This window comes from Oncorhynchus masou, chromosome 26 (genome assembly GCF_036934945.1).
Source record: "Oncorhynchus masou masou isolate Uvic2021 chromosome 26, UVic_Omas_1.1, whole genome shotgun sequence".
Classification (NCBI taxonomy): Eukaryota; Metazoa; Chordata; class Actinopteri; order Salmoniformes; family Salmonidae; genus Oncorhynchus; species Oncorhynchus masou.
Window position 1 is genome coordinate 14,516,026 of NC_088237.1, and position 12,834 is coordinate 14,528,859.

The 12,834-nt window shown below is 43.1% G+C and overlaps 1 protein-coding gene across 1 annotated transcript in view; it reads left to right on the forward strand.

Annotated features, from left to right (window-relative positions):
* The first annotated feature begins 5,815 nt into the window (after window positions 1–5,815).
* The window catches only part of LOC135514857 (DENN domain-containing protein 5B-like), an 81,525-nt gene continuing 74,506 nt past the window's right edge, over window positions 5,816–12,834 (forward strand). The window contains 1 exon segment of the mRNA XM_064938518.1: window positions 5,816–6,146. Coding sequence (XP_064794590.1) covers window positions 6,038–6,146 — 109 coding nt within the window. The 5' untranslated portion in view covers window positions 5,816–6,037.

The following is a 12,834-nucleotide window of genomic DNA, read 5'->3' on the forward strand; positions in this document are numbered from 1 at the left end:
TGGTACACTTCAACTATGACAGACAAAATGAGAAAAAAAATCCAGGAAATCACATTGTAGGATTTTAATGAATTTATTTGCAAGTGATGGTGGGAAATAAGTATTTGGTCACCTTCAAACAAGCAAGATTTCTGGCTCTCACAGACCTGTAACTTCTTCTTTAAGAAGCTCTGTCCTCCACTCGTTACCTGTATTAATGGCACCTGTTTGAACTTGTTATCAGTATAAAATACAGCTGTCCACAACCTCAAAACAGTCACACTCCAAACTCCACTATGGCCAAGACCAAAGAGCTGTCAAAGGTCACCAGAAACTAAATTTTAGACCTGCACCAGGCTGGGAAGACTGAATCTGCAATAGGTAAGCAGCTTGGTTTGAAGAAATCAACTGTGGGAGCAATTATTAGAAAATGGAAGACATACAAGACCACTGATAATCTCCCTCGATCTGGGGCTCCAAGCAAGATCTCACCCCGTGGGGTCAAAATGATCACAAGAACGGTAAGCAAAAATCCCAGAACCACACGGGGAGACCTAGTGAATGACCTGCAGAGTGCTGGGACCAAAGTAACAAATCCTACCATCAGTAACACACTACGCCGCCAGGGACTTAAATCCTGCAGTGCCAGACGTGTCCCCCTGCTTAAGCCAGTACATGTCCAGGCCCGTCTGAAGTATGCTAGAGAGCATTTGGATAATCCAGAAGAAGATTGGGAGAAGGTCATATGGTCAGATGAAACCAAAATATAACTTTTTGGTAAAAACTCAACTCGTCGTGTTTGGAGGACAAAGAATGCTGAGTTGCATCTAAAGAACACCATACCTACTGTGAAGCATGGGGGTGGAAACATCATGCTTTGGGGCTGTTTTTCTGCAAAGGGACCAGGATGACTGATCCGTGTAAAGGAAAGAATGAATGGGGCCATGTACCGTGAGACTTTGAGTGAAAACCTCCTTCCATCAGCAAGGGCACTGAAGATGAAACGTGGCTGGGTCTTTCAGCATGACAATGATCCCAATCACACCGCCCGGGCAACGAAGGAGTGGCTTTGTAAGAAGCATTTCAAGGTCCTGGAGTGGCCTAGCCAGTCTCAAGATTTCAACCCCATAGAAAATCCTTGGAGGAAGTTGAAAGTCCGTGTTGCCCAGCAACAGCCCCAAAACATCACTGCTCTAGAGGAGATCTGCATGGAGGAATGGGCCAAAATACCAGCAACAGTGTGTGAAAACCTTGTGAAGACTTACAGAAAACGTTTGACCTCTGTCATTGCCAACAAAGGGTATATAACAAAGTATTGAGATAAACTTTTGTTATTGACCAAATACTTATTTTCCACCATAATTTGCAAATAAATTCATTAAAAATCATAATGTGATTTTCTGGATTTTATTTTCTCATTTTGTCTGTCATAGTTGAAGTATACCTATGATGAAAATTACAGGCCTCTCTCATCCTTTTAAGTGGGAGAACTTGCACAATTGGTGGCTGACTAAATACTTTTTTGCCCCACTGTATATAAACATTGGGTTGTTACTTTACCTGAAATGCACAAGGTCCTCTACTCTGACAATTAATCCACAGATAAAATGGTAAACCGAATTTGTTTCTCGTCATCTCTCCTTCAGGCTTCTTTTTCTTCTTTGGACTTTATATAGCGGTTGGCAACCAACTTTACAGCATTACTACAACCGACCAGAGTGTGGATATAAGTTCATCTTTCAATCCCCCAGGTGGGTATATGCTCCTAAAAACCAATGAGGAGATGGGAGAGGCCGGACTTGCAGCACGTCGAGTGTCGCAAATGGAACCAATTTCTATTCTAGCGCCTTGCCGCGCAGGCGCTCGCTGACGCACAATAATTGATTTACATGTATGTTTACATTTATTTTGCAACGCTCGCGCATGCGTAGAAAGCGGTGGGGTCAGCATGTAAGGGTGATTGCCATTTGGTTATCCGTATTTCTACAGTATTGTTTGCCTGCATTGTTAGGCCATCATCATAATGATGGTATTATAAATTGTATTTTGTTTGTTTACAGTATTTACAGTATTTACCTATTGCAGCCAGAACTAAAGCTAAAGGGGAGAAACCAGACGAGTTTCTGTTGTCCCATACACAAAACATTTCAATTGTAACAGGTGTTTTTTAACACTGGTGATAAATGTATCATATATGTCTGACATCAAATGATATTTGAAAGCTGTTGTCATTTGTTTAATGTGGGTCCTTGCACTGGGTTTATAGTTATCTGTGGCTATAGATGATGTTTGTAGTTAAATTCAACTGATGCTGCTGATGTTTCGGGTATTGAGGAATGTATGTAGTTTACAGATCACTACGTTTATACTACGTCTTAAAGTTGTCAATCCCATGTTTTGTTTTTAATATTTGTCCGTTTTGATGTTGTATTGTTTTATATATACTCCTCTGATGTTTACTGTGTTGTTATGGCACTGAACTAATATAAATATAGAAAATATGTTGTTGTTACCTGTCCTCTCAGGCCACTTCAGGTCATCCAATGAAGGTAATTGTGGTATTATTTACCTTCACCACCAGGCGAAGACCACATTTGAGACACACACAGTTACACCACCAGAGGGAAGCAATGTACAACATTAATGTTCCTTTCATTTTAGTCACTTGCTTGTGCAAGGCTTCTTTCTCGGGTTCTTCTATGTGTTGAGACTTGAAAGACTCACATAGGTGAATGGATCAGAACAGATAACAGAGGGGAATCTTCAGTCATATTTTCTGTTTCTACACAACACTTATTGTATATTTATTGGAGAAAGCCAAACAGAAACTGCTGCCTACAAGGACAAGAGTGGTGGAGGCCCGTTGAGAATGTACACTACCGGTCAAAAGTTTTAGAAAACCAAATGATTCAAGGGTTTTTCTTTATTTTTTACTATTTTCTACATTGTAGAATAATAGTGAATGCATCAAAACTGTGAAATAACACATGGACTCAAGTGGTAACCAAAAAAGTGTTAAACAAATCAAAATATTTTTTGAAATAGTCACCCTTTGCCTTGATGACAGCTTTGTACACTCTTGGCATTATCTCAACCAGCTTCATGATGTAGTCACCTGGAATGAATTTCAATTCAACACTTTTTTGGTTACGACACGATTCCATGTGTTATTTCATAGTTTTGATGTCTTCACTATTATTCTACAGTGCACAAAATAGTAAAAATAAAGAAAAGCCCTTGAATGAGTAGTTGTTAAAAAACGTTTGACTGGTAGTGTATAGTTAAGCAATGAGGCATGGGGGGGGGGTGGCATATGGTCCACGTTGTGTCGTACTTAAGAGCAGCCCTTAGTCATGGTATATTGGCTATATACCACAAACCCTCGAGATACATTATTGCTATTATATATTGGTTACTGATGTAATTGGGCTCCCGAGTGGCTCAGTGGTCTAAGGCACTGCATCATAGTGCTAGAGGTGTTACTACAGACTCTGGTTCAATTCCAGGCTGTATCACAACCGGCAGTGATTTGGAGTCCCATAGGGTGGTGCACAATTGCCGTCATTGTAAACTGACTTGCCTAGTTAAATAAAGTTTTTTTTAAATTATGGTTTGGGAAGAAAAATTAAAGTTAACATACATGTTCATGATCTGATATATCACGGCTGTCAGCCAAACCACCCACTTTATAATACAAGATGTATCTCTTCAGCAGTTGAAAGGTCCTAACCTTACATACAGTACCAAGCCTGTTATTTCCCTGATATTCCTATCCCATGTAACAGACACAATGGACTTCCTCAGGTTAATGACTGGTGAGGTGAGGAGAATGAACATGAGAGTTTTAGCACTGTGTTGGGAAGGGCCTTTCCCTCCACAGCCCAGCGCCTCTCATCTGACACCTGCTGAGATCAAAACACACACAGCTCATTTACAGCCATTCAGAGGACAGTGGGATATTATGACCCCTTGCTGAGAACCTGTCTTCCTGTCACATAGTCTGAGGAATAAGAGGGGAGAACAGGGAGGAGGATAGAGGAGAAAAGCTATTATTACATTGGCTGACTCCATAATTCTCTTGTCATGGATTGTGTGAACACTGGCTGGATTTAACCCTCCGATCCCCCAGGCAACGTCAGCCATGTACAGAATCCTGTAGCCTGGCTCTTCCCAAACTAAAAAAAAATGTGAGTCACATTTTCAAACAGTCCATTTAGACTTTTCAACAGGGCTATACATTTGGGTGATGTTTTTTTTCTTGCCTGAGTAGCCTCGTTTCACTACCAAAAATAAAATTAAACCATCTAGTGTTCAGCGGAATAACAATTTTCAGCATTATGCAATGATATGCGCGGCGACCATGTAACGCTTTTACAATTTACAGAAGAAGTGCCCTGGTTATCAAGGGGGAAAGTATTGACACGTTTTTTTTAAATTGAGAGACGAGCTTAAAGTTGTCTTTACTGACCATACTTTTCACCTATCTGACCGCTTGCACGATGACGAGTTTCTCACGACTGGCCTATCTGGGCGATGTTTTTTCTCGCCTGAATGATCTGAATATGGGATTACACGGACTCTCCGCAACTATATTCAATGTGCGGGACAAAATTGACGCTATGGTTAAGTTGGAGTCCTTCTCTGTCTGTATTAACAAGGACAACTCACAGGTATTTCCATCATTGTATGATTTTTTTGTGTGCAAACGAACTCAAGATTACGGACAATGTCAAATGTGATATAGCGAAGCACCTGAGTGAGCTGGGTGCGCAATTACGCAGGTACATTCCCGGAACGGACGACACAAACAACTGGATTTGTTATCTCTTTGATGCCCTTCCTCCAGTCCACTTACCGACATCTGAACAAGAGAGCCTCATTGAAATTGCAACAAGCGGTTCTGTGAAAATGTAATTTAATCAGAAGCCACTGCTAGATTTCTGGATAGTGCTGCGCTCAGAATATGCTGCTTTGGCGCTGCTAAAACACTGATGCCCTTTGCAACCACGTACCTATGTGAGAGTGGATTCTCGGCCCTCACTGGCATGAAAACTAAATACAAGCACAGACTGTGTGTGGAAAATGATACACTCTCCAATACAACCCATCATTGTAGTTATGTGCATCCTTTCAAGCACACCGTTCTCATTAACCTGTGGTGAGTTATTCACAATTTTGGATGAAAAAATAAGGTTTTATATGTAAAATGGCTAAATAAAGGACATTGATTGGACAACAATTGATTATTATTATTATTTGTGCCCTGGTCCTATAAGAGCTCTTTGTCACTTCCCATGAGCCGGGTTGTGACAAAAACTCACACTCATTCTTATGTTTAATGAATGTATTGTTTAGTGTGTGTGTGGCAGGCTTACAATGACGGCAAAAACATTTGTGAGCGCGCTGACCCTGGTGCTAGAGGGGGTACGCAGCTGGAGATTGAATGTTTGAAGGGGTGCGGGACTATAAAAAGTTTGGGAACCACTGTTGTAGCCTATTAAGTAAAAAACTGGAGTTGAGGAAAACGATAACAGAAAGAAAAGCAAGCTGACCTAATGTATGTTAGGCCCATCTCATGAGATAATGTCCATAATACGCTTTTTTGATTAACAATCAATTCAGAGAAAAATTAAACATAGGCTTTAGCATGCAATATATTGATTAATATGTAGACCACATACAGTGCACATTTCGCACCTAATTGACCTAATATATGCATCAGATTTTATTTAAATGTCCCGCCCTGCGACGCTTGCCATGCGTCCGCCCTCGCGAGGCAGTAAAGCAAGCGCACACAGACACAGCTAGCGTTTCCAACTCCGTTCAGTCAGTATTGTCAGTGCGACCAAGGGCTGACAACCAGCAAGTATTCCCTTCGATATTTCAGTCAATTTAAATATATCTTTGATGAACAGAAAACGAATTTAATCGCACTTCGGAACTATCATTCTGCCATTTACAAAGACTAAAGAATAGTTTCAAAACCAGTTTTATTCTCGCTATGTAGATGTCTCGGTTGGGGTACTAGGAACGGGAGCACGCTGATCTGTTATCCAAGATGAGTGGGACCAACGCGGCTTCTGGAGCGGCGCCTTGCCGTTTTGCTCACTACTTTGTGATATGCGGAATAGACACCGAAACTGGGCTGGAACCGGACGAATTAGCCGGTAAGATCACTTTCTTATTTTTTTTATTAACCGTTTCCCTATGAGGTAACTATGCAAAAACAACGTTTTTTCTAAAAACGATCTATTTGATTTTAAACTAATACACTTGAATCTTAGTGACACTGTCAATGCATATCATTTATTTGGAACATATTTTACAGTCTGAAGGTAATCCATTATGTGCTTTATTTAAAGACAACAACATAAGGACAATGGCTAGAGTTGCAGCCTGATATCACCTTGTTTACATTCTTGTAGTCTCTGGTAAACTGGGTGAAAGGAATTTGAAAGGTATTGGGGACATTTCTTCACATCTTTGTCAGACCTGTCCATGCTGTTTTTGTGGACTAAAGAGAGCGCAAGAAAGCAATGGCTATAATGTCATTATTTCAATGATAAAACTCCAACACTTCTTATGATGCTGGTGTTTCAGTGAAGCACAGTGAAGGATGCAAAAGTGGAGGCTTTTAGGATGTTTTTGTTTACAAACGCTGCAACTGAGGATAATCATCATTATTTTACTAATAAAATTGTTAAAACCCCATGAACCCTTCCTCAGTTACGAAGAACCGAAATGATATATCTGCACATATTTTAGGTTCAATCAGCGTTGGACTCAGGTCCTCTCTCTGTTTGTGTTTGGCGAGGCTGTGTGTTTGTTCAGTGCGATAGCAAGCTCTAAGTACTCTCTGTTAACCATGCAAGACCAGTATTGATTTCAGGGTCACCCCTCCCGTTTTGCATCAGTGACTGAACAAAGTGCACAGCCCACTAAGAACAAAAGCAGAGGCCCTCCATCGATCGCCAGCCTCCACTTGGCTACGTTCAGGGGCCAACTGAGCTGCGTTCAGAGTCACTGGAACACTGCCAAATAGCAGTATTCTGGTGTTGCTGCATGTTTTTAATTAGTTTGTATCCTGTTCAAATTGAATTACCTGGCAGATTCAGACTCGTCTTCTCCTGTTGTGTTCAAATATTTCCTCTGTGACATAGTGCTTCTATAGAAAGGGAGCTTTCTTTGACATTGAGTGCTTTGCACATGGTTCTGTTGGAGAAGTAGACAATGTTCCTGTATGGTCGCGTCATGCTGTTGTTGCATATGATATCACGTCTCCATAGCTGAGTCTCTATATAACTAGAAGTTCAGAATTACTTAACGGTCAGTGCATGTTCATGGAACAGCCTCACCTGAAGTGAGTGAGCTGTGAATGCTTCTGATTTGAATCCTTTGTCCTTCGGGAAACAGCTCTTCTAGTACTTTCCAAGCACAAGACTCTAGAATGGGAGGATTCAGGATTCCTTTAGTTGCATGTTTAATCAGACACATTTAGCCTCTCTATGGGGGCAGGATTTTGGGACAATCCGAGTGCTGATCGGGGTGTTATTTCGGGGCTAATATTTAGATTCTGTGAGGATTAATTTGCGCCAGGGTGAGGAGGCATCATGAATGATATGGCACAGGCAGTTCAACGACTATCAGGTTATTACACTGTGGGATGTTCCTCTCTGTTCCTGTCTCGTCTCTACAAATGTGTGTGTGTTGTCTCTGTGACTAAATTCATGTTACTGTTATTTGCTTGTGGTTAAGTCTGCACCGGAGCCATTTGTTGCCAGTGTGTTGATCTCAGGCTGTGGCGCGTCGTTGATCCTCAGATGTGACGCTGCTGAGCATCCACCACAATGAGCCCATATGCCTCCCTGTCTGCTGCCCTCACACTGATCACCCCAACCCTCTGCCTGTGTGTCTGTTGAACTGGGGCACAAGTTAACAGTCGGAGGAGTTGAGCAGTCGGCTGTTAGGAAAGGAGAGGAAAGGACTGGGTGAGAGAAAGAGAAGGAGTGATTTGTTAGAAGAGTGGCCAGAGTGGTAATGTCTGTGTTGCTGTTGATTTAGATCATTCAGAGACTGTATCTCTGGTGTGATGATTAACCAAGCTTTGTGAGACTGAGTTTAAGTTTCTTTAGTGGATTTGATAAATCTGTCTCCAGACATGTTTTAGATAGTTGAGATGGCACCACCTGTCAAAATCCTAACTCTACTGTTCTTAATCCTACAGAATACTACACAGCAAAGTCTCTCAGTAAGAACGATACCTATACTTGGGCATTATGTTACACTATGTCAATGGGTCTCTCTGATTTGTGTGTGTGTTTTTGGCATATGGTAGTCTGCCACAACATTTTCTCCATTGATCTTTGACTGCTCTATTGTGGGCTGCTGTGGAGGTCCGTTAACGTAGTATTGTTTATCCACAGACGCGGTGGGAAAAGGTCTAGTAGAATCCATTACAGGAGCCATTTGTAGACCGTTATCTCCTCCCCCTCTCACTCAGCATCCCATCCCCAGGGCTTTGTCATCTGCCCCGGTGAGCAACTGAACATCCAAACTGACATTCATTTACAATCCAGAAGCTGCTCTTCTCCCACTGCTCTCCTCCCCCACGACACTCCTCAGATGGCCGTGATGGATATCATCGACATCAACATGTCGCCACTCGCTGTGAGCTTCTTCATTAGCTATCGCTATAGCAGCCCCAGCCTGGCTTGTATCCTGTTTTACAGCGGCTGGTTTGGTCTGGGCTGGTTTCAGTCTGATCCACATTAGGCTCAGGCTTGGCCTTGCTTATTTTGAGCTGTTAATGTGGCTCTGACTCCCCTCCTTTCATACCCCTCCCATTCCCTTTGTGTGGCAGTAGGCCTGTTTCCCCAGGCCCATTGTTCTAGGCGCCAGGGCCAGACTTCCTGTGGATTTGACCGGCCGTCCCGCCTGCATGTGTGGCTGCTGGGGAGGTCACTGTCCCAGTGGATGCCATCTATCTCCCTATTTGTTCATTCAGTGAGCATGGTAGTACCACACTTTTTGTTGGCTTTGACCTCAATGTTTGTCCTCCAGAGATGAAACATTTCCAAAGTAGAGGAGAGTTGATGTGTGTGTCACTCCTATTAAAAGCGATAGTTTGGGATTTTGGCAATGAAGCCAAAAAGCTACTGTCCCAGAGTCCGATGAACTCATGGATACCATTTTTATGTCTCTGTATCCAATATGAAGGAAGTTAATAGGTAGCATTGGCTCGCGAAACTAACTAGCTGTAGCGCAACGACTGGAAGTCTATGGGAACAGCTATCATGCTACATGTTCATCTGACTCTTGGGAGGTAGATAAAAGGCTTCATTGCCAAAATCCTTTTCATATCACATTAATGGTGGCACTATAATAGAAGTCTTACTCAATGACTGTATCAGAGTCTTGAAGTGGTTTATATATATATCCTGGCTGGTGACTAGAGCGACAGAAATGGTTCCACTCTAACAGAGGCGCGCCACCAATGTGTTGTTTGTTCCCTGTATTCTAGGACCAGCTGCTGTGTGTGTGTGTGTGTGTGTGTGTGTGTGTGTGTGTGTGGAGCTGAAAAGTGAGAAAGGGTGTGTGCTATTCTGGGAGTTGTGGTTGGCACACCAGCTGTACAGGGAAAGTTATTAGGTCAGTGTTCCATCCTTGTGAGCCTCCCCTCCCCTCTCCTCACCTAACCCCCACTGATGGGAAAGGCATGCACGGAGCATCCATAAATATGAAATGAAGTAGTCTTGCTGACAAACACACTTAAGATGCAGCCTGTACCAGTGAACAACAGATGTTCAGTTTTCAGTACGCAATCCTGCAATGATGCTATGTACTCCATCAGGTCTCCCTCTTTCATACCGCAGACTCCTCACACCAGTCTTTTATCCTAACCGGCACATTTGATACTGCCGGATTAAGGTTGGGTTAGTGAAATCGTGCGAGTAATTCAAGCCCATCCATAAACTGTATTGGCTAATACATGCGCACATTTTCTAGCGTCTGTCTCTAGAACTCTATACGTGTCCCTGGAGTGCAAGAGTGTACACGTACGTGTAGGCTACAAGTGTACTAGTGTTTCTGGTGATATGACCTACACGTTGATAACGGAATGTAGGCCTGTAGGGACTAGCTAAACTGGCCTGTGGTGGGACAGGGAGTGTCAACAAGCCCAGTGAAGGAGCCTCACAAAGGCATTTGAAGGGCTTTACTGCTGGCCTTGGCCATCTGTCCTCCAGGGGCCAGTCTGGAAGTCAGGACAATGCAGTCCTTGGCTAATGCTAATACAACACTGAAATATGCTAATGATGACACAGGCCAGCGCTGATGCACGCCCTTGTTGACACATGCTAATGACCATGTAGGAATCTGTTAATTAACATAAACCATAGGCTAACACTGATGCCAGTTCATATTAATAGGTAAACATTGTGGCTAACACCTTCAGTTCTCTGGTAATGTGACCAATGAGGTTTCTCTGGACAAAAAGCAGAGTACTCTTTTAATGGTCACACACTGAAATCTTCCTTCTTCCCACTCTCTCTCCCCCTCTCTCTCTCTCCACTGTGTAGTGATTTCCTCCATCTCTCTATGCCACCGTCTCCTGTGTGTAATAGTGTGATCTGTAGTCAGGCCAGTTAGCGAGGCAGTAGGCAGGGCTATCTATCTGTGGGCTGTGTTAAGCCTGTTAGTTTAATCCATCCAGACAGATCCTCCAGGCTACACTGAGCAGTGCTCCACGCTTTAACAATCTCTCTAATCTAACGCAGGCCTCCACACACGCACGCACACATGCAACCACAGCCTCTGCACTCTGCTTCCCTGAACGTTTGACCCTTTTAGACATGAGGGTTACTCAACTCCACTCCCACAGTCACCCTGTCTGCTTGTTTGTAGTCTTCACCAAGGAGGTCAGGGGATTTACCTCCTATTACCTAGTGATAATACTAGTAGTAACTTAGTGATAACATTTATGCCAAAAAGCTGTGAAAATGGCCAGACACTGAAGTTGACGCATACTGGAATTCAATGGGGGGGAAAAATGGTTTGTTTGTTAGGTATAACGTAGGCTACTCTGTCCTTACAGCGTAGTGTAGCAAGAAGTTTGTTAGATCAATGTCAGGGACAGTCACCCCCATTATCCCCATCGATCACTGTCAAGTGTTTTAAGTTAAAGATCAAGATCAGAGGTTAAGAGTTGGAACCGACCCACCTGATCATGATGGATACCCACCCTCAGGGAGGAGTGGGCGAGAGGTGGGGCTGCTGTTGCTGGGAGCCTGTTGCCACGGTGGCACCGTCGGTCCCCCAAACCCCCGTCCAAACACACATATACCCCCGACCAGTCTCAAAAGGAGCAGTTGATCACTGAGGGCTTTGCGCCCCATTTCACACACCCCTCCCGGTGACCCTTGACCCGGTCTCCAATATGCTTCCTCTCTCCCTAGGCTTGGCAGCAGCAGATGTGGGAGAATGGGGTGTAGTGGGTGAGGGGGGAAAGGAAAGGAAAAGGGATACCTAGTCAATCACAACTGAATGCATTCAACCAAAATGTCTTCCGCATTTAACCCAACTGGGACAGCGAGTTGTTGTTTTGGTAAGGCCAACCAGGGGCTTAACGTTATTTATACTGGTGGCCTAGGAGCCATGTTTAGATGGGAGTGTTCAGTGTTAGTAGGCTCTTGGAGTAATCACATTTCTGTGGTCATAAGCTTCTAGCAGATTCTCTTACAGCTTTTGTCGATTTGATTGTTCTGAAGCTAAATTTACTCTCTTGTTGCTTTTCTGTCACATTTTCTTCCAGTGTCTTTTTCTTCTATAATAGAAGTCCAGACACCAGGTATAAATCTAAATGGTTATAGTGAGGTAATGTGTGCTGTGTCCTTGTTTTTTTTTTGAAGTGCCACCTTTTGTCTATTACGGACCATGTTTACTGTTTAGTAGAGGTTTGTAGTGTACCAACTAGCTCCGCTGTTTGCATGAACTGGCCTTGATTCATCCTGTGGTAAAAACTGTCAGGATTTGGCCAGGGTTGTTCCGGGTTTTGGTCAGTAGATGCCCCCATTGTGCTTTTTGTCCTTATGTTTTTCCCTTGATCCCCATTAATTATTTGCACCTGTGCCTCGTTTCCTCTAATTGTATTTAAACCCTTAGTTTCCCTCAGTTCTGTGCTCTGTGTTTGTATGTTAGCACCCTGCCCTAGTGTTCTGTGTACTCTTGTCGATTCCGGGTGACGCTCTTGTGGTATTCTGTTTTTTGTTTATTTTTTTGTGAGTTTCTTTTGAGGCCTTTTTGTGCTTTTCCTACCACCTTTTGGATTTGCCATTTTTTGTATTTAAGGATTTTTCTTTATTAAATACACCGTCTTAAGTACTGCTGTGTCTGCCTCATCTTCTGGGTTCTGCTGACTATTCGTGGCTCAGTTGGTTAAGTGACTGTTTCTCACTCCGGAGACCCAGGTTCGAAACCGGGTCCTGACAAAAACACCATTTGTTACATCTCTGAAAGTCAAACAACATATGCTTGTGAGGCGCTCAGTATATGGAAATGTCACTAGCTGACATTTCACTCTCTCTGTTTCTGTCAGTTATTATGATGCTATCTATGTGGGAACAGTACTGGCAGAGAAACCTATTGACTAGTGTTTGGTTTTGAGAATCTGAAATGTGCTTATTCATGTCACTGAGAGGGTAATGTATAACGTTTACATTGTCAGGATATGATATGGTTCGCCATCAGGGCTCCTATGGGAGGGATCCTCTGGGAGGAGAAGAGACACAGTCTGGTACCAATCACCATGACAGCCTTGAGTTTGGGAGGAGTGAGCACTTTGGGGTAGAGGTCAGGTCA